Source organism: Cervus elaphus, chromosome 1, assembly GCF_910594005.1.
Source record: "Cervus elaphus chromosome 1, mCerEla1.1, whole genome shotgun sequence".
NCBI lineage: Eukaryota > Metazoa > Chordata > Mammalia > Artiodactyla > Cervidae > Cervus > Cervus elaphus.
The window spans coordinates 30,151,879-30,179,292 of NC_057815.1; the positions used below are offsets into that span (position 1 = coordinate 30,151,879).

A 27,414-nucleotide genomic window follows, 5' to 3' on the forward strand; every position below is an offset into this window, starting at 1 on the left:
CCTCTATGGCCCACCTCCCAGAATAATGGAAATAAAAGCAAAAATAAACAAATGGGACCTAATTAAACTTAAAAGCCTTTTCACAACGAAGGAAACTATAAGCAAGGTGAAAAGACAGGTTTCAGAAGGGAGAAAATAATAGTAAACAAAACAACTGACAAAGAATTAATCTTCAAAATATAAAAGCAGCACATGCAGCTCAATACCAGAAAAATAAATGACCTAATCCAAAAATGGGCCAAAGAACTAAACAGACATTTCTTCAAAGAAGACATACAGATGGCTAACAAACACATGAAAAGGTGATCAACATCACTCATTATCAGCGAAATGCAAATCAAAACCACAATGTGAGATGAGGTACCATCTCACACCAATCAGAATGACTACCATCAAAAAGTGTACAGAAAATAAATGCTGGAGAGGGTGTGGAGAAAAGGGAACTCTCTTACACTGTTGGTGGGAATGCAAACTAGTAGAGCTACTATGAAGAACAGTGTGAGGATTCCTTAAAAAACTGGAAATAGAACTGCCATATGACCCAGCAATCCCACTCCTGGGCATACATACTGAGGAAACCAGAATTGAAAGAGACATAAGTACCCCAATGGTCATTGTAGCACCATTTGCAATTGCTAGGACATGGAAGCAACCTGGATGTCCATAGGCAGATGAATGGATAAGGAAGTTGTGGTACATATACACAATGGAATATTACTCAGCTTAAAAAGAAAAAAGAACACATTTGAGTCAGTTCTAATGAGGTGGACAAAACTAGCGCCTATTATACAGAGTGAAGTAAGTCAGAAAGAAACACCAATATAGTATATTAACACATATATATGGAATTTAGAAAGACGGTAACAACAACCCTATATGCAATACAACAAAAGAAACACAGATGTAAAGAACATACTTTTGGACTATGTAGGAAAAGGCGAGGGTGGTACAATATGAGACAATAGCATTGAAACATACATATTACCATATGTAAAATAGATGACGAGTGCAAGTTCCAATGCATGAAGCAGAACCCTCAAAGTTGGTGCTCTGGGACAACCCAGAGAGGGAGGTGGAGAGGATGATTGGTGAGGGTTTCAGGATGGGGGGATACATGTACACCCGTGGCTGATTCGTGTCAATGTATGGCAAAAACCACCACAATATTATAAAGTAATTGGCCTCCAATTAAAATAAATTAATTAATTTAAAAAATCACATTAGATAATTTACCTTAGTTAATTTATATGTTGTAGTAGGTAAAGGAAATCAGACTGTCTCATTTTTCTAGGAAGCTTGTGACTTTTCCTACAGATTAAAACATTTGATTTTAAAAAAAAGATTGGGAACAAGGTAATGGTGCCTAATTCACTATTTATACCCAACATAGTACTGAAAGTTCTAGCCAGTGCAATAAGACAAGACAAATGAATAAAAGTTATACAGATAGGAAAGGGGAAATTAAAATAATCTCTATCTGCAGATGATATGATGATCTATGTAGGAAATCTCAAAGAATCTATTAATACAAGAAAAAAATCCCAGAACTAAGTGAGTTCAGCATGATTGCAGGATTTAATATCAACACAGAAAAATTAGTTGTATTTTGAAGAGATATTGATCAAAGGATACATTCAGTTATAAGATGAATAAACTCTAGAGACAGAGTGTACAGGGCTTCCCAGGTGGCACTACACAAATCTATCTCAAAATGGATTACAGACTTAAATATAAAACTATAAGGCATTTAGAAAAAATAGGAGAAAACCTTTGAAAACTAGGACTAGGCAAAAAGCTTTTATTCTTCACTCTAAAATAACAATTTACAAAAGAAAATATTGATAAATCAGACTTGGTCAAATTTTAAAACATTTGCTCTTTGAAAGATCTTATTTAGAGAATGAAGTACAACTTTACAGAATGGGAGAAAATGTTTGTACTACACATCTGAAAAAAAGATATTTATCTAGAATATATAAACACCTCATGGAACTCAACAGTAAAAACAAAAACAAACAAACAAAAATAACAATCTAAAGATCCAATTAAAAAATGGATAGAAGTCATTAATTTGACATTTCGTTGAAGAGGATATACAGATGGCAAATAAGTACGTAAAAATGTTAAACATTATTAGCCATTGGAGAAATGCAAATTAAAATCACAGATATCACTACCCACCTATCAGAAAGTCTAAAATAAAAAAATAGTGATAACACCAATGCTGACAAGGATGTAGAGAAACTCCACGACTTATACATTCCTGAGAGTAATACAAAATGTTACAGCCACCCTGGAAAATAGTTTGGCAGTTCATCCTACAACTAGAAATGGACTTACCATAAGACCCAGATATTGTACTCTCCAGCATTTATCTCAGAGAAATGACAATTTATGTTCAGGCAGAAACTTATGCACAAATGCTAATAATTTTATTTGTAGTTGCCCCAAACTGGAAACTACCCAGATAGCCTCCAATGGGTAAATGGATGACTAAACAAATTATACAACAGCCATGCTGAGGAATACTACTCAGCAGTGAAAAAAGAATCAGCTATTGATACACGCAACAACTTGGATACATCTTAAGAAAATCTTGCTGAGTGGAAAAAGTCTGTCTCCACCATGTAATTACTGAATGACTGCATTTATATAATGCTTTTGAAATAAAATTATGCAGATGAACAACAGGTTAATGGTTTCAAAATGTTAGAGATAAGTGGGATGGATGCAAAGGGATAGTGAAAGATAGCCTTGTGGTGATGATGGGGTTTTATATCTGAATTGTCGTGATAGTTACACCACATAGTTACATCATAAAATGGCATACAATTATATACATGTACACAAATGAGTACATGTATAATATAAGATTCTAATAAGGTCAATAGATTGTACCAATGTCCATTACCTAGATTTGATATTGTGCCATAGTTATTCAAAATGTTAATATTGGGGAGACTGATTGAAGTGTGCACACACTCATGAATCAAGAAATATTTCACTAGAAAAAAAATTTTAAGAAGTACACAGATATCGCTTCTCGGCCTTTTGGCTAAGATCAAGTGTAGAAGTACACAGATCACTTCAGTGATCACGTGAATCACAGCCTTGTCTAACTCAATGAAACTATGAGCCATGCCACATAGGGTCACCCAAGACTGACAGGTCATGGAGGAGAGTTCTGACAAAACGTGGTCCACTGGACAAGGGAATGGCAAACCACTCAGTATTCTTGCCTTGAGAACCCCAGGAATAGTATGAAAAGGCAAAAAAAAATGACACTGAAAGATGAACTCCCCAGGTTGGCAGATGCCCAATATGCTACTGGAGAAGAGTGGAGAAGTAACTCCAGAAAGAATGGAGAGATGGAGCCAAAGCAAAAACAACGCTCAGCTGTGGATTTGACTGGTGATGGAAGTAAAGTCCAATGCTATAAAGAACAATATTGCATAGGAACCTGGAATGTTAGGTCCATGAATCAAGGTAAATTGGAAGTGGTCAAACAGGAGATGGCAAGAGTGAACATCGACATTTTAGGAACCAGAGAACTAAAATGGACTGGGATGGGCAAATTTAATTCAGATGACCATTATATCTACTCCTGTGGGAAAAAATCCCTTAGAAAAAATGGAGTAGCCATCATAGTCAACAAAAGAGTCCTAAATGCAGTAATTGGTGCAGTCTCTAAAACGACAGAATAATCTCTGTTCGTTTCCCAGGAAAGCCACTCAGTATCACAGTGATCCAAGTCTATGCCCCAACCAGTAATCTGAAGAAGTTGAAGTTGAACAGTTCTTTGAAGACCCACAAAATCTTCTAGAACTAATGCACCCAAAAAGAGGACTGGAATAGGGGACTGGAATGCAGAAGTAGGAAGTCAAGAAACACCTGGAGTAACAGGCAAATTTTGCTTTGGAATACAAAATGAAGCAGGGCAAAGGTTAACAGAATTTTGCCAAAAGAACACACTGGCCATAGCAAACACCCTCTTCCAACAACACCAGAGACGACTCTATACATGGTCATCACCAGATGGTCAATACCGAAATCAGATTGATTATATTCTTTGCAGTTGAAGATGGAGAAACTCTATACAGTGAGCAAAAACAAGACTGGGAGCTGACTGTGGCTCAGATCATGAATTCCTTATTGCCAAATTCAGGCTTAAACTGAAGAAAATAGGGAAAACCACTAGACCATTCAGGTATGACCTACAAATCCCTTACGATTATACAGTGGAAGTGACAGATAGATTCAAGGGATAAGATCTGATAGAGTGCCTGAAGAACTATGGACAGAGCTTCATGACATTGTACAGGAGGCAGTGATCAAGACCATCCCCGAGAAAAAGAAATACAAAGAGGCAAAATTGTTGTCTGAGGAGACCTTACAAATAGCTGAGAAAAGAAGAGAAGCTAAAGGCAATGGAGAAAGGGAATGATATATCCATTGGAATGCAGAATTCCAAAGAACCGCAAGGGGAGATAAGAAAGCCTTTCTTAGTGATCAATGCAAAGAAATAGAGGAAAACAACAGAATTGGAAAGACTAGCGATCTCTTCAAGAAAATTAGGGGATACCAAGGGAACATTTCATGTAAAGATGGGCTCAATAAAGGACAGAAATTGTATGGACCTAACAGAAACAGAGTATATTAAGAAGAGGAGGCAAGAATACACAGAAGAGCTATACAAAATAAATCTTCATGACAGGGGTGGTCCTAAGATGGAGGAATAGGATGGGGAGACCACTTTCTCCCACACAAATTCATCAAAAGATCATTTGAATGCTGAGAAATACCACAAAACAACTTCTGAATGCTGGTGGAGGACACCAGGCACCCAGAAAGGCAGCCCATTGTCTTCAAAAGGAGGTAGGACAAAATAGAAAAGATTAAAAGGGAGACAAAAGAGTTAGGGATGGAGATCCATCCAGGGGAGGGAGTCTTAAAAGAGGAGAAGTTTCCAAACACCAGGAAACCCTCTCACCAGCAGGTCTGTGGGGAGTTTTGGAATCTCAGAGGGCAACATAACCAGAAGGAAATAAAATAATATAAAATAAAACCCACAGATTACATGCCTAACTGTAACTCCCAGCAGAGAAGTAACCCAGATGCTCGCGTTGGCCACCAGCAAGTGGGTGCTGAATAGGGAGGCGTGGGCTGCATTGCTTAGGGTAAGGACCGGGCCTGAATGCCCTGAGGGCAATCTGAGGGCGCTAACATGGGAGCCAAACTGTGGGGGAGAGAGAGAGAGAACTTTATCACATAAAACTCTAACCTAAGGCACTGCCGGCCTGCTCACAAAACATAGGACTGAGCGATACCAGAGGAGAGCTAGCTGGCAGCAGACCGGCCCATCCCCCGCCAGAGGCAGAGAGGCAGGCAGGTGACAGCCAGAGCCGGAAGGCAAGAGGCAAACTTGGCCCCAGAGATGGCATCCCCTACCAAACTTCGAGCAGGCTCCCAGTTGCTAACCAAGTCTCCCTGGGATCCTGGATGGTTGACATCCGTCAGGAGGGTCGCAGCCAGAGATCAGTGCCCCAGAGGAGACACACGGCACACCTGAGATGGCACTCCCGTTGAGCACCCAGGAAACGGAGTGGCTGGGACCTGGGAGGTGATAAGATGCACCCCCCACCTCTTGCCAAGCACCTGGTCGCCTGAGCTGCTCGGACCTGGGATGGGCACAAAACGCAGGCCCAACCGAGTTTGCGCCTTTGTGGAGTACCAGAGAGCCTGAACCTGAGTGGTGTAGATCTGGGAAGTGCATGCAACCCAGGGCCCGCCTCAGACAGTGTAGCCTGAGCTACAGTGTAGCTGAGCAGTGTAGACCTGGAAAGCACACATGCCGTGAGCTGGGACAAACCCAATGTGGCCCAGACATTGCGAGCACGACCCACACACGCCAGTGATATTTGCAGTGTTCCTCCCTCCCCACAGCAGGACTGAACAAGTGAACCTAAATAAATGACCACCTTTGCCCCCTTGTGTCAGGGTGGGAGTTAGATACTGGAGAGACTTACAAACAGAGGAAGCCAAAATAAACAAAGAAGAGGGAACGACTTTGGATGTGACAGGTGCAACAGATTAAAACCCTGTAGTTAGCACTGGCTACATTGGAAGGGACCTATAGACCTTGAGAAGTATAAGGTGGAACAAGGAACTATCTGAAACTTAACTGACCACACACTGCGCTCAACAGCTCCAGAGAAATTCCTAGATAAATTTTACTATTATCATTTTTAATTAAAATTTTTTAATTTTTAAGTTCTTTATTACTCCTTTAATTTTCATTTGTAAAACCTACTATTACCTTGAAAAAAAAGACCCTATTTTTAAAACAAGTTTCATATTTTTTAATATAACTTTTGTGATTTTGTTTTGTTCTTTTAATAATGTATTTTTGAGAGTCTAACCTCTACTCTAGACTTTTAATCTTTGCTTTTTGGTATTTGTTATCAATTCTGTACCTTTAAGAATCCAATCTTCAGTATCCATTTTTACTTAGGAGTGTGATTACTGGCTTGATTGCTCTCTCCCCTTTTGACTCTCCTTTTCCTCCCCCAGGTGACCTCTATCTCCTCCCTCCCCCTTCTCATCTCTACCTAACTCTGTGAATCTCTTTGGGTATTTCGGGCTGTGAGGAAATTAGGGAACTTATCACAGGCTAGATTGGTCTCTCTCCTTTTGACTTCCCCACTTCTCCTCTTGGTCACCTCTATCTCCTTTCTCCCTCTTCTCTTCCCTATAGAGCTCCACGAACCTCTCTGAGTGTTCCAGACTGTGGAGAGCACATAGGGAATTGATTACTGGCTCCTCCTGGTCACCTCTCTCTCCCTCCTCCCTCTTCTCTTCTTCATGTAACTCTGTGAACCTCTCTGGGTGTCCCTCACTGTGGAGACTCTTTCACCATTAACCTAGATGTTTTATCGTCAGAGTTGTATGGATGGAGAAGTCTTGAGGCTACTATAAGAATAAGACTGAAAGTCAGAGGCAGGAGGCTTAAATCCAAAACTTGAGAACATCAGAAAACTCCTGACTCCAGGGACCATTAATCAACAAAAGCTCATCCAAAAGCCTCCATACCTACACTGAAACCAAGCTCCACCCAAGAGCCAACAAGTTTCAGGGCAAGACACACCAAGCTAATTCTCCAACAAAGCAGGAACATAACCCTGAGCACAAAAATACAGGCGGCCAAAAGTCACACCAAACCCATAGACATCTCAAAACTCACTAATGGACACTTCATTGCACTCCAGAGAGAAGAGATCCAGCTCCACCCACTGGAACACCAACACAAGCTTCCCTAACCAGGAAACCTTGACAAGCTACTCATCCAACCCCACCCACAGGGAGGAACCTCTACAATAAAGAGGAACCACAAAATTCCAGCATACAGAAAGGCCACCCCAAACACAGCAACCTAAAAAGATGAAAAGGCAGAGAAATATTCAGCACATAAAGGAACATGATAAAAGCCCACCAAACCAAACAAAAGAGGAGGAGACAGGGAGTCTAACTGAAAAAGAATTCAGAATAATGATAGTAAAAATGATCCAAAATTTTGAAAACAAAATGTTACAAATAAATAGCCTGAAGACAAGGATTGAGAAGATGCAAGAAAAGTATAACAAGGACCTAGAAGAAATAAAAAGCAGTCAATCAATAATGAATAATGCAATAACTGAGATCAAAAGCACTCTGGAGGGAAACAACAGTAGAATAACTGAGGCAGAAGATAGGATAAGTGAGGTGTAAGATAGAATGGTGGAAATAAATGAAGCAGAGAGGAAAAAAGAAAAAAAAAAATGAGGACAACCTCAGAGACCTCTGGGACAATGTTAAATGCCCCAACATTTTAATCATAGGAGTCCCAGAAGAAGAAGACAAAAAGAATGATAATGAGAAAATATTTGAGAAGATAATAATTGAAAACTTCCCTAAAATGGGAATAGCCACCCAAGTCCAAGAAACCCAGAGAGTCCCAAACAGGATAAACCCAAGGCGAAACACCCCAAGACACATATTGATCAAATTAATGAAGATCAAACACAAAGAACAAATGTTAAAAACAGCAAGGGAAAAACAAAAAATAACCCATAAGGAGATCCCCATAAGGATAACAGCTGATTTTTCAATAGAAACTCTTCAGGCCAGAAGGGGATGGCAGGGCATACTTAAAGTGATGAAAGAGAAAAACCTACAACCGAGATTACTGTACCCAGAAATGATCTCATTCAAATATGAAGGAGAAATCAAAGTCTTTGCAGATAAGCAAAAGCTCAGAGAATTCAGCACCACCAAACCAGCTCTTCAACAAATGCTAAAGAATCTTCTCTAGACAGGAAACACAGAAAAGGTGTATAAACTTGAACCCCAAACAACAAAGAAAATGGCAACAGGATCATACTTATCAATAATTACCTTAAATGTAAATGGGATGAATGCCCCAACCAAAAAGCAAAGACTGGCTGAATGGATACAAAAACAAGACCCCTAAATATGCTGTCTATTAGAGACCCACCTCAAACCTAGGGACACATACAGACTGGAAGTGAAGGGCTGGAAAAAAATATTTCACACGAATGGAGACCAAAAGAAAGCAGGAGTAGCAATGCTAATATCAGATAAAATGGACTTTGAAATAGAGGCCGTGAAAAGAGACAAAGAAGGACACTACATAATGATCAAAGGATCAATCCAAGAAGAAGATATAACAATTATAAATATATATGCACCCAACATAAGAGCACCACAATATGTAAGGCAAATGCTAACAAATATGAAAGCAGAAATTAACAGGAACACATAATAGTGGGAGAATTTAATACCCCACTCACACCTATGGATAGATCAACTAAATAGAAAATTAGCGAGGAAACACAAACTAAATGATACAATGGACCAGTTAGACCTAACTGATATCTATAGGACATTTCACCCTAAAACAATGAATTTAAACTTTTTCTCAAGTGCACACAGAACCTTCTCTGGGATAGATCACATCCTGGGCCATAAATCTAGCCTTGGTAAATTAAAAAAAAATTGAAATCATCTTAAGCATCTTTTCTGATCACAATGCAACAAGATTAGATGTCAACTACAGGAAAAAAAAAACTATTAAAAATACAAACATATGGAGGCTAAACAACACACTTCTGAATAAACAACAAATCACAGAAGTCAAAAAAGAAACCAAAATATGCATAGAAATGAATGAAAATGAAAACACAACAACCCAAAACCTATGGGATTCAGTAAAAGCAGTGCTAAGGGGAAGGTTCATAGCAATACAAGCCTACCTCAAGAAACAGGAGAGAAATCAAATAAATATCCTAACTCTACACCTAAAGCAACTAGAAAAGGAAGAAATGAAGAACCCCAGGGTTAGTAGAAGGAAAGAAATCACAAAAATTAGGGCAGAAATAAATGCAAAAGAAACAAAAGAGACCATAGCAAAAATCAACAAAGCTAAAAGCTGGTTCTTCAAGAAGATAAATAAAATAGACAAACCATTATCCAGATTCATCAAGAAACAAAGGGAGAAGAATCAAATCAACAAAATTAGAAATGAAAATGGAAAAATCACAACAGACAACACAGAAATACAAAGGATCATAAGAGACTACTATCAGCAACTGTATGCCAATAAAATGGACAAGTGGGAAGAAATGGACAAATTCTTAGAAAAGTATAACTCTCCAAAACTGAACCAGGAAGAAATAGAAAATCTTAAACAGACCCATCACAAGTACAGAAATTGAAACTGCAATCAGAAATCTTCCAACAAACAAAAGCCCAGGAACAGATGGCTTCAAAGCTGAATTCTACCAAAAATTTAGAGAAGAGCTAACACCTATCCTACTCGAACTCTTCCAGAAAATTGCAGAGGAAGGTAAACCTCCAAATTCATTCTATGAGGCCACCATCACCCTAATACCAAAACCAGACAGAGATGCCACAAAAAAAGAAAACTACAGGCCAATATCACTGATGAACATAGATGCAAAAATCCTTAACAAAATTCTAGCAAACAGAATCCAACAACATATTAAAAAGATCATACATCATGACCAAGTGGGCTTTATCCCAGGAATGCAAGGATTCTTTAATATTTGCAAATTAATCAATGTGATACACCACATTAACAACTTGAATGATAAAAACCATATGATTATCTCAATAGATGCAGAAAAAGCCTTTGACAAAATCCAACATCCATTTATGATTAAAAAACTCTCCAGAAGCAAGTATAGAAGGAACATACCTCAACATAATAAAAGCCATATATGATAAACCCATAGCAAACATTATCCTCAATGGTGAAAAATTGAAAGCATTTCCCCTAAAGTCAGGAATAAGACAAGGATGCCCACTCTCACCACTACTATTCAACATAGTTTTCAAAGTTTTGGCCACAGCAATCAGAGCAGAAAAAGAAATTAAAGGAATCCAGATTGGAAAAGAAGAAGTAAAATCTTCACTGTTTGCTGATGACATGATCCTCTACATAGAAAACCCCAAAGAATCCACCAGAAAATTACTAGAGCTAATCAATGAATACAGTAAAGTTGCAGGATATAAAATTAACACACAGAAATCCCTTGCATTCCTATACACTAACAATGAGAAAACAGAAAGAGAAATTAAGGAAACAATTCCATTCACCATTGCAACGAAAAGAATAAAATACTTAGGAATACATCTAAAGAAACAAAAGACCTATATACTATAAAACACTGATGAAAGAAATCAAAGATGACACAAATAAATGGAAAATTTACCATGTTCATGGATTGGAAGAATCAATATAGTGAAAATGAGTATACTATAAAAAGCAATCTATAGATTCAATGCAATCCCTATCAAGCTACCAATGATATTTTTCAGAGAATTAGAACAAATAATTTCACAATTTGTATGGAATTACAAAAAAACCTCCAGTAGTCAAAGCAATCTTGAGAAAGAAGAGTGGAACTGGAGGAATTAACCTGCCTGACTTTAGGCTATACTACAAAGCCACAGTCATCAAGACAGTGTGGTACTGGCACAAAGACAGAAATATAGATAAATGGAACAAAATAGAAAGCCCAGAGATAAATCCATGCACCTTTGGACACCTTATCTTTGACAAGGGAGGCAAGAATATACAATGGAGAAAAGACAATCTCTTTAACAAGTGGTGCTGGGAAAACTGGTCAACCACTTGTAAAAGAATGAAACTAGAATACTTTCTAACACCATACACAAAAACAAACTCAAAATGGATTAAAAATCTAAATGTAAGATCAAAAACTAGAGGAAACCAGAAACTCCTAGAGGAAAACATAGGCAAAACACTCTCTGACATAAATCATAGCATGATTCTCTATTACCCACCTCCCAGAGTAATGGAAATAAAAGCAAAAATAAACAATTGGGACCCAATTAAACTTAGAAACTTTTGCACAATGAAGGAAACTATAAGCAAAGTGAAAATACAGCTTTCAGAATGAGAGAACATAATAGCAAATGAAGCAACTGACAAAGAATTAATCTCAGAAATATACAAGCAACTCCTGCAGCTCAATTACAGAAAAATAAGTGACCCAATAAAAAAATGAGCCAAAGAACTAAACAGACATTTCTCCAAAGAAGACATACAAATGGCTGACAGACACATGAAAAGGTGCTCAGCATCACTCATTATCAGAGAAATGCAAATCAAAACCACAATGAGGTACCATTTCACGCCAATCAGAATGGCTGCTATCAAAAAGTCTACAAGCAATACATGCTGGAGAGGGTGCAGAGAAAAAGGAACCCTCTTACAATGTTGGTGGGAATGCAAACTAGTACAGCCACTATGGAGAACAGTGTGGAGATTCCTTAAAAAACTGGAAATAGAACTGCCATACAACCCAGCAATCCCACTGCTGGGCATACACACCGAGGAAACCAGAACTGAAAGAGACACATGTACTCCAATGTTCATCGCAGCACTGTTTACAATAGCCAGGAGATGGAAGCAACCTAGATGTCCATTGGCAGACAAATGGATAAGGAAGTTGTGGTACATATACACAATGGAATATTACTCAGCTATTAAAAAGAATGCATATGAATCAGTTCTAATAAGATGGATGAAATTGGAGCCTATTATACAGAGCGAAGTAAGTCAGAAAGAAAAACACCAATACAGTATATTAACGCATATATATGGAATTTAGAAAGATGGTAATGATGACCCTATATGTGAGACAGCAAAAGTGACACAGATGTAGAAAACAGACTGTTGGACTCTGTGGGACAGGGCGAGGGTGGAATGATTTGAGAGAATAGCATTGAAACATGTATATTATCCTGTGTGAAACAGATCACCAGTCCAGGTTCAATGCATGTGGCAGGGTGCTCAGGGCTGGTGCACTGCGATGACCCTGAGGGATGGGATGAGGAGGGTGGTGGGAGGGAGGGTCAGGATGGGGAACACATGTACACCCATGGCTGATTCATGTGAATGTATGGCAAAAACCACCACAATATTGTAAAATAATTAGCCTCCAATTAAAGTAAAATAAATAAATAAATAAAAAAGAACTGGAAAAAAAAAAGATCTTCATGACACAGATAATCACAATGGTGTGATCACTCAGAGTATGAAGTGAAGTGGGCCTTTGGAAGCATCACTATGAACAAAGCTAGTGGAGTTGATGGAATTCCAGCTGAGTTATTTCAAATCCTAAAAAGATGATGCTGTGAAAGTGCTGCACCCAATTTGCCAGCAAATTTGGAAAGCACAACAGTGGCCACAAGAGTGGAAAAGGTCAATTTTCACTCCAATCCCAAAGAAAGGCAATGACAAAGAATGTTCAAACTACTGCACAATTGCACTCATCTCACACGCTAGTAAAGTGATGCTCAAAATTCTCCAAGACAGCCTTCAACAGTATGTGAACCACGAACTTCCAGATGTTCAAGCTGGATTTAGAAAAGGCAGAAGAATCAATGATCAAATTGCCAACATCTGTTGGATCATCAAAAAAGCAAGAGAATTCCAGAAAAAAACACCTGCTTCACTGACTATGCCAAATCCTTTGTGTAAATCACTACAAACTGTGGAAAATTTTTCAAGAGATGGGAATACCAGACCACCTTACCTGCCTCCTGAGAAATCTGTATGCAAGTCAAGAAGCAATAGTTAGAACTGCATATGGAACAACAGATTGGTTCCAAATTGGGAAAGGAGTACAAGGCTGTATACTGTCACCCAGCTTATTTAACTTACATGCAGGGTACATCATGTGAAATGCCAGGCTGGATGAAGTACAAGCTGGAATCAAGATTGCTCAGAGAAATATCAGTAACCTCAGATATTCAGATGACACCACCCTTATGGCAGAAAGCAAAGTGGAATTGAAGAGCCTCTTGATGAAAGTGAAAGAGGAAAGTGAAAAAGCTGACTTAGAACTCAGTAATCAAAAAGCTAAGATCATGGCATCTAGTACCATCAATTCATGGCAAATAGATGGGGAAACAATGGAAATAGTGACAGACTTTATTTTCTTGGGCTCCAAAATCACTGTGGATGGTGATTGCAGCCATGAAATTAAGAGATTTTCTCCTTGGAAGAAAAGCTTTGGCCAACCTAGACAGCATATGAAAAAGCAGAGACATTACTTTGCCAACAAATATAGTCAAAGCTATAGTTTTTCCAGTGGTCATATCTGGATGTGAGTAGTGAACTATAAAGAAAGCTGAGAGCTGAAGGATTGATACTTTTAAACTGTGGTGTTGGAGAAGACTCTTGAGAGTCCCTTGGACTATAAGGAGATCAAACCAGTCAATCCTAAAGGAAAACAGTCCTGAATATTCATTGGAAGGACTGATGCTGAAACTGAAACTCCAATACTTTGTCCATCTGATGCAAAGAACTGACTCATTTGAAAAGACCCTGATGCTGGGAAAGATGGAATGCAAGAGAAGAGGGCGACAGAGGGTGAGATGGTTGGATGGCATCACCGATTCAATGCACACGAGTTTGAGCAAGCTCCAGGAGTTGGTGATGCATAGGGAAGCCTGGTGTGCTGCAGTCCATGTGGTCACAAGAGTCAGACACGACTGAGCAACTGACTGAACACGGATCAGTTTTTCTTTAAATAGTCAGAATGCTTGCATTATTCTTCATTAAAAAAGATCCACATAACTAGACCAATCATAATGGCAACAAAACAAGTCTGCCTAATGTCAATTCATAGTTTAAGGTTTTAGTAAATCTTAAGGCTTACCTGGTGGCTTGTACAGTAAAGAATCTCCCTGCAATTCAGGATAACTGGGTTCGATTCCTGGGTTGAGAAGATCCTCTGGAGAAGGGAATGGCAACCCACTCCAGTAGTCTTGCCTGGAGAATTCCATAGACAGAAAAGCCTGGTGGGCTACAATTCACAGGGTTGCAAAGCATCGGACACAACTGAGCAACTAACACTTTCACTTTTTCATTTCATTCACAAAGTATAAATAAAGCAGGAGAACTTAACACTCACACTTTGCTCTCAAGAATCATGTTATCCTTCACCCTGATTTTCCTACCAAAGTGATGGCATCTGCAAAGTGGTCTTGACATTTCTGTAGCACCTTGGGCTCAGGATTCCTGCAAAGTCACCAAAACTTATTAAATAGAATGCTTAAAATAATGAATTAAAATGTATTGATCATTGAACTGCTCAACTTCTATGCAGTAGAAGGTCAGAAGACAACTCTTAAAAAGATAAGAAACTATGATTTTATCTTATATTGCTTAAGATACAGGAGAAATTATACACAGTCATGCTTTTAAAGCCTTTGGAAATACATTCAGGAGAAAATAAGAAAAAATATTGGTGGTAGATTAAACAGTCAGAATATAGATAGTCAGTCTGCATTAAGTCCTCATTGAACACTTATCCTGGGCATCTGTAGTGTGACTGGTTGGCAGTCTCTGGTCTGCGGGGAGACAGTGGCTGTGGGACTTGTGACAGCAGTAACCATGATCCAACACTATCACTACTACTGGGCTGACTGCTGTTCATTCAGCTCCATGTATTAGACATCTCCTCAGTTAATCTTCATGAGAACGTTGTGAGATGGTATTATTATCCAGATTTTAAAGAGGAAGAAGCTGAGAAGACAGCCATAAAAAAGAACAAAGCAGTGCCATTTGCAGCAACATGAATAGACCTGGAGATTATCATACTGCGTGAAGTAAGACAGAGAAAGACAAATATCATATGATATCACTTATATGCAGAAACTGAAAAAAAGACTTGAACTTATTTACAGGACAGAAATAGAATCACAGATGTAGAGAACAAATTTATAGTTACCAAAGGGGATGAGGGATGGATAATTTAGGAGTTTGGGATTAATATATACACACTACTATATATATATAATAAAACAGATAAGCAATAAGGTCCTACTGTATAGCACAGGGAGCTATATTCAGTATCTTATAATAACCTGTAATGGAAAAGATTATGAAAAAGAAGATACATATATAGATATCGAAATAACTGAATCACTTTGCTGTACACTTGAATCTAACACAACATTATTAATCAACTACTGTACTTCAACAGGAAAAAAAGGACTGAGAAGAGAGATGCCTAGATCCTTTCCAAGGTCAGCCAAGTAGAAAATGTCAGAATCCAGATTGGAACTCAGGTCACATGATTTCAAAACCCGTGCTTTGACTACTAATCCCCATGTCCAGACGAGAGTGTGTTTGTCAATCCTCCTCTTGGTTGCTCTTTTCTAGGGGTCTCACTTGCTTTACGCCAGGGCTCTGGGTATTTTCTCAACTTCACGTTTTTTCTCCCAGCAAACTCCAGGTGGAGGTTGGAGCAGAGCTCAAAGAGCAGGTGAGGGAGCGCTTCCAGCAGAGCTTTGTGTGCACTGAGTTAGATGGGGCAGTGATGGGGCAGATGGCAGGAGGAGAGAGAGAGAGTTCTTTCACTGATTTGGCTATAAGGGTAAAACTAGTTAGTAAAGTAATTGAGTCTCTTTGGCAAGCTTTTAAAAATTAATCTGCTAAATTATTTTATTCATTTTATTTATTTTTGGCTTCACTGGGTCTTCTTCATTGCTACATGGGGGTTTTCTCTAGTTTCAGCGAGCAGCGGCTACTCTTTTGTTGCAGTAAACAGGATTCTCATTGCAGTGGTTCCTCTTGCTTCAGGGTACAGGCTCTAGGGCACACGAGCTCAGTAGTTGTGGTGAATGGGCCTGGGTGTCCCGTGGCATATGGAATCTTCCTGGATCAAAGATCGAACCCATGTCCCCTACACTGGCAGGTGGATTCTTAACCACTGGGCCACAGGGAAGTCCTCTCAGGCCTTTTTAATCAAAATGTTTTCTCTCTTAGTGATCTGAGGCCTGAGACTATGCGTGGACAAATAATTCTCTGGATAGACCCCTCTAGGCCTCCAGCACTGGGAGGCTTAATCTAGGCTGGCTTCTGCATAAGCAAGAATACATACCACTTTGTTCCAGTTATTTTTGCTGTGTAACAAACACCTCTAAACTCAGAGGATATGAATTGGCACATTTCTCAGGATGCTGTGGGGTGAGTGGGCTGAGCTGACAGGCTCTCCCTCAGGGTCTCATATACAATGTAATCAGACAGTGGCTGAGTCTGGAGTCATCTGAGGGTTTTTTTCCTGTAACCTGAGTGTGAATGGCTGGAAAATCTGGAGCAGGTTGGGTTTCTCTCCATGGAGCCTCTCCATGCAGTTAGCTTGGGCCTTCTCACAGCATAATGGTCTCAGAGCCACCAGCAGTCACACACTGGGGCTGCCTTGTACAAACTTGTAAGAATTGATTCTGTGTATTTCTTCCCAACTCTTGCTTTCAGCGCTGTCACTCTGGTGACTTGAAATCAGCCATGGTGGGAGGGAATATTTATATCATGAAAACTGGTAAACAGTGCAAATCAGGGGAATTCCCCCACCCCCAGAGATCCAGGTTACCAGCACATGATTTTATATGGTGGTTGGCTTCCCCTAGAGTGAATAAGCCAAGAAAACCAGGAGGAGGCTGCAAAGCTTCTGAGAACCTATCTATGGATGCTCCCATAATTCACTTTCTTTTTATCCTATTGATCATCAAGTCCCTAAGGCTATGCCTGATTCAAGAAGAGAATTACCCGTGTCCCATGGAAGAGTAGCAAAGAGATTGTATAATAGAGGACCCAACACATAACAGGCATTCAACAAGTGTTTGATGAATGAATGAATGAGCAAAGTCACTTAAACTCTAATCAGTATCTCCTTAAGTCACCCTGAAAGTGTAAAGCTTTCTGGAAAGTTTTACATCAACATCAGAGAGACCAGTGAACTTTAAGTTCCCCAAGAGCCTAAATCTAAAACCGCTTGATATAGATCTATTTACCCTCTGTCTGCCAGTATTCACAGACCTGTTTACTCAAGCCCTTCCCACTTACGTGCTCACCTGGGACTGTACATATGACAATGGCAAATTGCTTGTTTTATTGACGTTTGCATCCTGGGTGAGTTTGCTCTACCTCTCTAAGTAAATTGCAGATTCCTTGAGAGAGTTCACATGTATTTCTTTGCCATTCCTTCTCCCCACCTTACGAAAACTAGATAATCATACATACACATACACATGGATACTTATAAGAGATATGATAATTAGAGGTTATTAGCCTTAAAGCAGAAGCAAAGAAGGAAAGGAACTGAAAGCTCTCAATGGCTGTATTTCATAAATGTTCTCATTTGACTCACATTCATCCAGTGAAGGAGGCATTATTATTTCCATTTCATAATTGAGGAAAGTGAGACTCAAGAAAATTTAACCAACTTGGTCAAATTCACACTAGGAGGTGGGGAGCTAGGATTTCGACTTAGACCTGCATGGGTCCAAGGCCAGAGCTGCATGTGTTCTTTCCCATTGAAATATACACTCCCATTTCCTCCTACTTTTCTTTGCCGCACCCCCCCCCCACCCTGAAGTAGTCACAAAAGTCATAGAAATGCTAATGCTTTTAAACCCCAGATAGACTAATGGCTGTTTCAAGTTCTGCTCTAGTAAGAAATGTCCTTAAAAAGCTTGGGAGAGGACTTCCCCGGTGGCACAATGGATAGGAATCTGCCTACCAGTGCAGGGGACGCGGATTTGATCCCTGATCCAGACAGATTCCACATGCTGCAGAGCAACTGAGTCCATGTGCTTCAACTACCGAGCGGTATGCCACAAATACTGAAGCCTGCGTGCCCTAGAACCACACACCACCACTACTGAGCTCACGGGCTGCAACGACTGAAGCCTGAACACCGAGAGCCTGTGCTCCGCAACAAGAGAAGCCACCACAGTGAGAAGCCTGGACGCTGCAACGAAGAGTAGTCCCCGCTCACCGCAATCAGAGAGAGCCCTTTGGCAGCAACAAAGATCCAGTGCAAGCAAAAGCAAAAATAAATTATTAACTAAAAAAAAACTCTGTTTCAAAAGGAAAAAAAACAGCTTGGGAGAGCAAGAAGCTAAAGTGTCTTACACTAGGAAGGGAGTGAGTCTGGTAGCAGAGAGGTCAGCTAAGCAACTCTTTACAATAATACAGGCAAAAAGCATTGATGGGATGGACCGAGGTAAGAGCGGCGGGATGGGAAGATGTGAAAAAATTTGAAAGCTATTAAGAAGACAGATCAACAGACTAGTGATGGTTTGGATTGTGTGGGTGCTGATCAGTCTTTGTAGAATCACCACTATGGCTGCTCCGGGAGAATGAGGCTGGAGAAAGGAAGCCGGGATGGGAGGGTTCCGTGTTCGTGGGGAAGATGATAAAGGCTGAAAGTAGCCGTGGAAGTGGGAGAGAGGATGGATCTGAGAGAACATGGAAGAAGAATCTACGGGACGTGCTTCCGAGCTAGACGTGGGAATGTGAGGGCGAAGGAGGGGTCAAGGGCAAAGTCCAGAAGTCTGTTGCGGACAGCCGGGTGCTTTTCACAGAGGTGGGGGACACAGGGCTGGGGGAGGGGGGGCAGCTTTCAGGGAGGGATGGATTCTGGATGTGCCAGGTTTGAGGTGAATGTGTAAGCTGGCGCTGGCAGCCGGAATGCAATTACATTTAAAACAAAACAAGCATCTCTTATCTCAGTGAGATTCTTTGTCTCCCTCAGAGGCTGTAGATGAAAGCATTGAAGCCTGTGTGACGCAGAGTTCTGCGTCAGGTCATAAAGGAACTCTGCAATTCTCAATGTTTTCACTTTATTGTGGTTCAACTCTCTCTCAAAAGCCATTTATCACCCAGTAGGGGCCTCTGTCATCACCATGATGTCTTTATCCAGACTTCCAAATCTCATGGGAGCGGTATGATTCGATCAGTGGCAGTGACTCACATAACTCATAGAAAGTGTGGCGGGGAGGTTTCAGTGGCCCCTAGGACCTACAGGTTGGCCATACACACTCACATACACATACACACACCCCGTAGGTTAAAACTCGCATGGACAGGCTCTAAGACATTTTTGCATGCTTCTGCCCCACAGAAGAGGACAGGCGTTGTTTACACAAGGCCCCTGCATGTCAGGACAGGGAGCCTGGGCCTTCATGCCTGCTACAATCAGAGGAGGAAGGGAAGCATTCAAGCGGGTGAATGAGCAGATGAAGGCTCTCCAGGGAGCTACTGCTTTTCCGCACATCAACTTTCATCATGAAACCCTCTACCTAAAATCCAAAGCCAGTTGGTAGGAAGGCAAATTACATAGGGTCTGCCAGCTCAAGGAGACCACTTGTAGGTGCTTCTTCAGTGTATTCATTGTGCCAGTGTTAGGACACCTGAAACCAAGCGCAGGTTAAACTCCCATGCCCACTGCAGTGCGAGCTAAGTGGTCACCCAGCTCAGGGCCTGCCAGCCCACCAGGTGGGGACCAGCTGCCTGAGAACCAACTGCCCTCCTCACTCAGAATGTCCTTTGACCCGACTCCAACTTTACCCAGAGATACCCTAAAAAGTCCCCCCTCAAACAAAACTTTCTTGCATGGAAACCCTCTACAAAGGAGCTTCCTTACCTGAGAGAAGGTCCCGGTGCCCAGCCGTGGAAAAAAAAAAACCCAAAAAACCAAGTTCCAGCAGACGTGACAGGGACTCATAGAGCAGATCTGTTGCTTTTAAAAGAAGAACGGTGACTTCATCCCTGGTGCCGTGGTGTTTAGAAGAGCAGCGAATGCTGCCTGGCTGAGCCAACTCGGCCTCAACAGCGATGACTCCATCCAAATTATGCAGCCGCTGCCCAGACATGCTCAGCCTTCAGAAGGTGGATCGCTGGAATCTGGCTTGCCCCGTCATTTTCAGAAAGTTTCAGAAAGTCCAGAAGCACCAATCACCTTCACCGGCACCAGGGGTAGGGAAACCACGCACTTATTTCCCGCCGAGTCATATCATTATCTCCCAAGAATCCAACACTCTAGGGAAGGAAAACAGGTATTTAAACTTCTGAGAGATAGCAATTCTTGGGGAAGAAGGGGAGAGAAGAAGGAAAATCTTTCAAGCAGGATGCGGGTAGGGGGCAATAAGAAGCTGGAAACGATCACCGTGCTAAGAGGTTTGCAGAGCTGGTGGGTTTGTGAGCCTACAATGGTGACAAATAGGTGATGGCCTGGACTTTTCAGAGGGAAAGTATCTAGTTCAACAAAAGGAATGAGTCACTGTAAGAAAAGAAAGGTGATAGTCTTTCTTTCTTTCTTTTCTTTTTTTAGGACTGATATGAACTTTTAATTTTCACTGGAGAACTGAAGGTAGGGTAATTTAAGGAAATTTGCCAATAATATGGTGGTAACACTTGTTCTAGAAGACATGACTTCTGATTTCTCTTTTTTTTTTCTTTTAAAATTTTATTTTGTATTGGGGTATAGCCAATTAACAATGTTGTGATAGTTTCAGGTGAACAGCGAAGGGACTCAGCCATCCATATACATTTATCCATTTTCCTTCAAACTCCCCTCCCATCCAGGCTGCCACATACCATTGAGCAGAGTTCCATGTGCTATTTAAGAGGTCTTTGTTGGTTATCTATTTTAAATATAGCAGTGTGTACATGAAAGAAATGGTTGCAGTGGTAATGGTATGGGGGAAATGAATTTGAGTTTAAACTTGGGGAAAAGGTGACAGTCTTTTAAATGAAGGTGACTTATTTCCATTTTCTTTTTATTGAATATGGTACCACTCAATCCATTTGGGGTCATCTGTAACATTTATGTATTAGTTCATAACAAGCCCACATTCCACCAAGCTTTGGGAAAAGAGACATTTATGTGTCAGGAATTGTCTCTTTTGTACATCAAAGGTAAGACTGGAGCACTGGGATTTGGAACATGGAATTCAAGGCCATGTCAAGCTACCCAGTAAGCCAGGCGCCTCTGCCTGATGCCACGTCCTTGGGCTAAACTTTGGGCAGACCTTCTTGCTGTGATGCCAGGATGAGACATGGTAATGCTGGTGACCTCTGTTGGAAGTAGGGCAGAGCTTAGCAGCTGGCTGCCTTCCCTCTCACGTCTGTACTTTAGGAGCGTGTACGGTGACTTTGGGTCACTACGCACGTGTCCAGTTTCTTGCTGAACTATTTTGAGGCATTGGGGAATCTTCCTGTGTCAAGTTTCACTCCAGAGAGGATAAAACAGGAAAAAAAAATTCTTTCTATTGAAATGAAGACATTCAGTTCCAACATCAGAAAGGAGTTTTTGAATTCAGAGATTTAAGCAATGTCAACATGGCCTATAGACAAAACTTGCAAATCTCTTAGTCGGGGTATAAACATTCAGAGTAGAAGAGGAGCAGAGTTTCATCAATGATAAAGTCAAAAAAGGGCAGGATCCACTTTTATTTGGTTTATCATGGACTCCTCATAGCCTTGCACAGAAAGTAGTACATAGTAAGCACCCAGTAGCCAGAGAGTAAATGGTGTCTGACAATGCCTTCTGTTCCAGATTTTTAGAACAAATCTGTTGAGGATATTTTTTTTTTTAATTGAAGCATAATTGACATACAATAGCATAGTAGTTTTATATGTGTTCATCATAGTGTACATCACTGTGATTTGATATTTATATGCATTAAGAATTCTTAAAGTCCCTATCTGGTAAGCAAGGCAATTGCAGAGAGTGTGAGCCAATGGGCCTTATGAAATGCAAGAGGCGCTTTGTTCTTTGCTTTGTCTTAGTCTCCAGGTTCATTGCCACAGTTAGAACAGAGCAAAGAAAGCCAATTTCTGGATGTAGGAGCCCCCTTCGCCACCCTATTTCCCTCAACATCAAGTAGACCCTGGTGTCTTTCCCCAGGGCCAGGACTCCATCTCACAGGCAATAGGCCAATTCTCCTCAGTGTTCTTTTGTTCTCAACATTCCAATATAGAATGTTCAAACTTACAGCTATGTTGAAAGAATTTTATAATGAACACCCAAATATATATACCATGTAGTTTCTTCAACTGACATATTACAGTATTTGCTTTATTATAGGTTAATTCTCTATCCATTCAGCAGCTAATTAACTTTGTTACAAACTTTGAAGAAAGTTTTAGACATTAATACATTTCCCCAAATACTTCAACATTATTCATCAGAGTTCAAACTTTGTTTACAATATTTTTATCTCTTTTCAGATGAAAATCTTGTACTGTGCAATGCAAAAACTGTCGGTATACCATTCGATGAGTTCCTATCAATGCACACACCTTTGCAACCCAGACCCTATCAAGAAACAGAACAGGGACCATCACCCTTGAAAGTGTCTCATGTTCTTTCCCAGCAAACTCTTACCTTAACACTCCTAGAGAGATCCAATATTCTCATATTCTCACCAGAGATCAATTTTACCTATTCTAGTACCTCATATAAATAAAAGCATACAATTTATATTCTTTTATGAAATTTGTGTTCACTCAGCATATTTTGGGATTCATCTATCCATATTGTTGGTTTCTTTTCTTTGATGAATAGTATTTTACTGTATGAATATGACAAACTTTTTCAAGTCTCTTGTTCATGGACACCTGGTCCTCAAATTCGGGGTTATTATGAATAAAGCTAACATGAACATTTTTAACCAACTTTTTGTGAACATGCATTTGTTTAGGTTCAGTTCAGTCGCTCAGTCGTGTCCAACTCTTTGCGACCCCATGGACTGCAGCATGCCAAGCCTCCCTCTTCTTCCCCTGGGTAAATATCTAGGAATAGAATTGCTGGGTCTTAAAATTGTTGTTGTGCAGTCACTCACTCATGTCTAGCTCTTTGCAATCCCATGAACTGCAGCACACCAGGCTTCCCTGTTCTTCACTGTCCGGAGTTTTTTCAAACTCATGTTCATTAAGTTGGTGATGCCATCCAACCATCTCATCCTCTGTGGTCCCCTTCACGTCCTGCCTTCAATCTTTTCCAACATCAGGGTCTTTTCCAATGAGTCAGCTCATCGCATCATGTGGCCAAAGTATTGGCTTCAGCATCAGTCCTTCCAGTGAATATTCAGGGTTGATTTCCTTGCAGTCCAAGGGACCCTCAAGAGTCTTCTCCAACACCACAGTTTGAAAGGATGAATTCTTTGGGTCTTAAAATAGGTATGTATTTAATTTATGTGAAACTGGAAGACCTTTCCCAATGTTGTGACCACTCTTTCCTCCTACCAGCCATGTACAAGAGTTCTAGTTGCTTTACATTCTTCTGACAACACTTGGTGGTGTCAGCTTAATTTTAGCCCTGTTGGTGCATGTGGAATGGTACCTCACTGTGGTTCAATTTGTATGTCCTTGATGACTAAAACGTTGAACATCTTTTCATGTGCCTGCTGGCCAATCCTTCACCATCTTCTATGAAGTGTCTGTTCAAATCTTTTGGCCATTTTAAAACTGATTGTCATTTTATTATTGAGTTTTAGGAGCATTTTGTATATTAAGAATGCCAGTTCTTTGTCTGACATGTTTTGCTGATATCTTCTCCTGTCCTTTGGCTTGCTTATACATTTTATTAGTGATGTTTCTTCTTATGAACAAAGACTTAGTTTTGATTAAGTGCAGATTTATTTTTTGTGTGTTTGTCTCCCCCCAAGTCATGAATATAATCTCCTAATTTTCTTCTAGAAGTTTTATAGCTCTGGCTTTTATGTTTAGATCCATGATCAATCACAAATTGATTTTTGTGAATAGTATGATTTAGGGCAAGGTTAATTTGTTTCCATATGAATATATAATCATTTCAACACCATTTGTTCATTTCCTAATAGGGTTGTTTTAACACCTTTGTCAAAAATAAAAAATGTCTAAATATGGATCTATTTCTGGATTCTATTCTGTTTTACTCATCTGTTTGTTGATCCTTGTGCCAGCACTGCACTGTCTTGATTATTTTAGCTTCAGGGTAAGTCTTGAATCAAGTAAAATAAGCCTACACCTTTGACTTCTTTTTCTCAAACCTTCTATTAACAGTCTAAATTCCTTACATTCCACAGAAATTTTAGAATCAGCTTGTCAGTTTTGACTGAAAAGCATACTAGGATTATGATTAGGATTGTAATGAATCCATAGTTCAAGTTAGTAATTGCAATCTTTCAATCCATTAATGAAGTGTATTTCTCCATTTAGTTACATCTTCAATTTCTCTCAGCATTTTGTTGATTTTCTCTTTGTCATTGATTTTTAGCAGTTTGACTATGATATGCATAAAGGTTTTTATCATTGTTTTGCTTGTTTTTGATATTAACCTTTCTTGGCTTTTTTTTGTAGTTTTAGAGTCTATAAATATTTGTCTTTTCCCAAATTTATGAGCTTTTCACTTGTTATTTATTCAAATACTTTTCTGTGTTGTTCTTTCTCTCCTCTCCTTTTGGGACTTCAATTATATGTATATAAGACATTTTGATGTTGTTGCAAGGATCTATGAGTCTCTGTACATTTACTACATCTTGTTCCTCGGTTTGAATAATTTCTTATCATCTGTCTTCTAGTTCACCAACTTTTTGTTCTTTCATTTCCTTTGTGCTTTTAAGCACACTTACTGAATTTTTATCTCAGAAATTTGTTTTTCAGTTCTTATGTTTTCATTTGATTTATAAAAATAATTTCTATTTATCTGCTAAGATTTTCTATATTTTCCTTCATTATAAACATTTTCCTTTACGTACTTGAGCATACTTACAATAACTTCCTTAAAATTCTTGTTGGTTAATTTCATCATGCAAATTGCCTTAGATGTTGGTCTCTGGTGATCGCCTTTTCTTTTTAAAATATTTCATGTTCTCCTATTTTGTTATATGTTGAATAGTTTTGGAGTGTATTCTGGTCTTTAAGAATGACTTGTTGTAGAAAGTCTGGATTTTATATTTCTCTTCTGATGAGTACTGATTTTTCTTTATTCAAATATTTAAAGTGGCTGAACTCAAACTACAAAACTCTATTTCCCCTGTAGTAGCTAGAATTTTAATTCGGTTCTTTTCGCTTAGCTGGGACTTTTAAAGTCTTCCTCTTCTGTATATGGTTCACGGTCAGCCATAGATCTAGGCAGAATTTATCCTTAGAGTGTAGGGCTTCCCTTTTGCCCTGCTTATCCCACACAGGGCCCTATTCTTAGGCTAAAAGCTGTAAATCAGGGAACTTAACCCGTGCCATTCTCTTCTTCCAATGGCTCAATCTCCTGTGGTTTCTGCCTGTTTTTTTTTTTTTCCTTTTCTTTTTTCCTCTTTAGCACCTTGAATTAGACATTTTTACATTTTGTCCACAGTGTATATTTGTTATCTATAAGATGTGTGGTCCAAGAGGAGCTACATGGCCATAACATTCAATTATCTTTTGAGTCATCTAGTTTACCTTCAACAAGATAATTCATAGCTTTTTCCTGGGATACTAGTTATGCTTTATTTCAGGTACCACCTCAGATTGAGTGATTATGTTGAAATGGATACTGAGTTACAGCAGAAAAGTATGACATAATCAATAAGCAAAGGAGGGGAGGTGTAAGCTGGATGTTTACAATTTCTATTATGGTTATTTACAAAACAATATAATACTCAGCTGTTTGTACCTACCAGAACATCTTCCTGAAGTGTGTACTTACTTGTTTGACTGTTAATCTTCTCTGTTAAATTGTAAACTTCCTGAGAGCGGGGATTTGTATTTGCAAAATTCATATTTATATGACCAGTGTCTGTCATCTGGAATATAGCATGTTCTCAATAAATATTTGCTAAGTGAATGAGAATAGTGTGTGATCAGGACCCATTCCACCTTGATACAAGTTATCATTAACAATGTATCTCTGAAAAAAAGTAGACAATTTAGAAATACTTAATCCAGTTTTTGGGCTTCCCAGGTGGCTCTAGTGGCAAAGAACCCGCCTGCCAATACAGGAGACATAAGAGATGCAGGTTCGATCCCTGTGTCAGGAAGATCCCCTGGAGGAAGGCATGGCAGCTGACTCCAGTATTCTTCAGTGGAAAATTGCATGGACGGAGGAGCCTGGTGGACCACAATCCGTGGGGTTGCAGAAGAGTTGGACACGGCTGAAGTGACTTAGCACAGCACAGCACAATCCAGTTTCATTTTTACCTTAGTCTTACTTTTTAAAATTATATAACCAATGTGGAGAAATAGAGAACACAGATCAGCAAAAATAAAATAAATCAACAAACCCCATTTTTTTCCCTTCACAGACATAACTGTTTTAATCATTTTTTTCCACATAGCTTTTTGTCACCCTTCAGTTCTGTTTCTCAGCCTTGGGTGTATATTCTAATTCTCTGGGCAACTTTGAAAAGTGATAATGTTCATATCACATCCAGGACCAATTTAATCACATTCTCAGGGATTGGACCCAAGAGTTAGCATTATTTTTAATTTCCAAGATGATGCCGATATGCAATTAAGAGGACCCAAAAATGTCCCAGCTGGGACTATCAGAGGTTTTTCAGATCTTGTTTTCTGTTTCCTACATGATACAGTCCCTGTCTTCCAGGAGACTTCAAAGAAGGCAAGACTTGAAGCAACTAAATATGAAACAACTAGAAATCAAAAGGACATCAAAGATACTAATCAAGTGCTAGACCACATAGAAGATGTTAAGTTAAATGTGCCTGGACAGACATTCCTGAGTGATAGCAAAAGTGGACTCACCTGCACTTCTTATTCTTTGGCCGGGAGCCCTGCCAGTTACATCAAGGTGCTCTCCTCCCTCTATAAAGTTTTGGTGAAATGGGCACAGTGACACGTTAAAATGATGCTGCTGCTGCTGCTAAGTTGTTAAAATGATAGATGATGCTAATTCTTGTCCTCCCGATTTTTCTTTTTTTGGAGGGGGGAGTTGAGAATGCTTTGTGATTTTATTTATTTATTTTTTAATTTACTTTTTTATTGAAGGATAATAGCTTTACAGAATTTTGTTGTTTTCTGTCAAACCTCAA

The 27,414-nt window shown here is 39.6% G+C and overlaps 1 protein-coding gene and 1 long non-coding RNA gene across 3 annotated transcripts in view; one reads left to right on the forward strand and one right to left on the reverse strand.

Annotated features, from left to right (window-relative positions):
* Nucleotides 1-20,289, reverse strand: part of AMOTL1 (angiomotin like 1) — a 215,191-nt gene extending 194,902 nt beyond the window's left edge. Inside the window, exon 1 of one of the 2 annotated variants that reach the window (XM_043898070.1) lies at nt 20,046-20,289. In XM_043898070.1, the coding sequence (XP_043754005.1) occupies nt 20,046-20,274 (229 nt within the window). In that variant the 5' untranslated portion in view covers nt 20,275-20,289. The remainder of the gene's footprint in view (nt 1-20,045) is intronic. The other variant, XM_043898076.1, reaches the window with a different exon arrangement.
* LOC122691534 lies at nt 20,283-26,377 on the forward strand. The gene is made up of 3 exons (XR_006340433.1): nt 20,283-20,457; nt 20,733-20,771; nt 26,328-26,377. It is a non-coding gene; the product is annotated as an uncharacterized LOC122691534 (long non-coding RNA).
* Nucleotides 26,378-27,414: the final 1,037 nt, after the last annotated feature.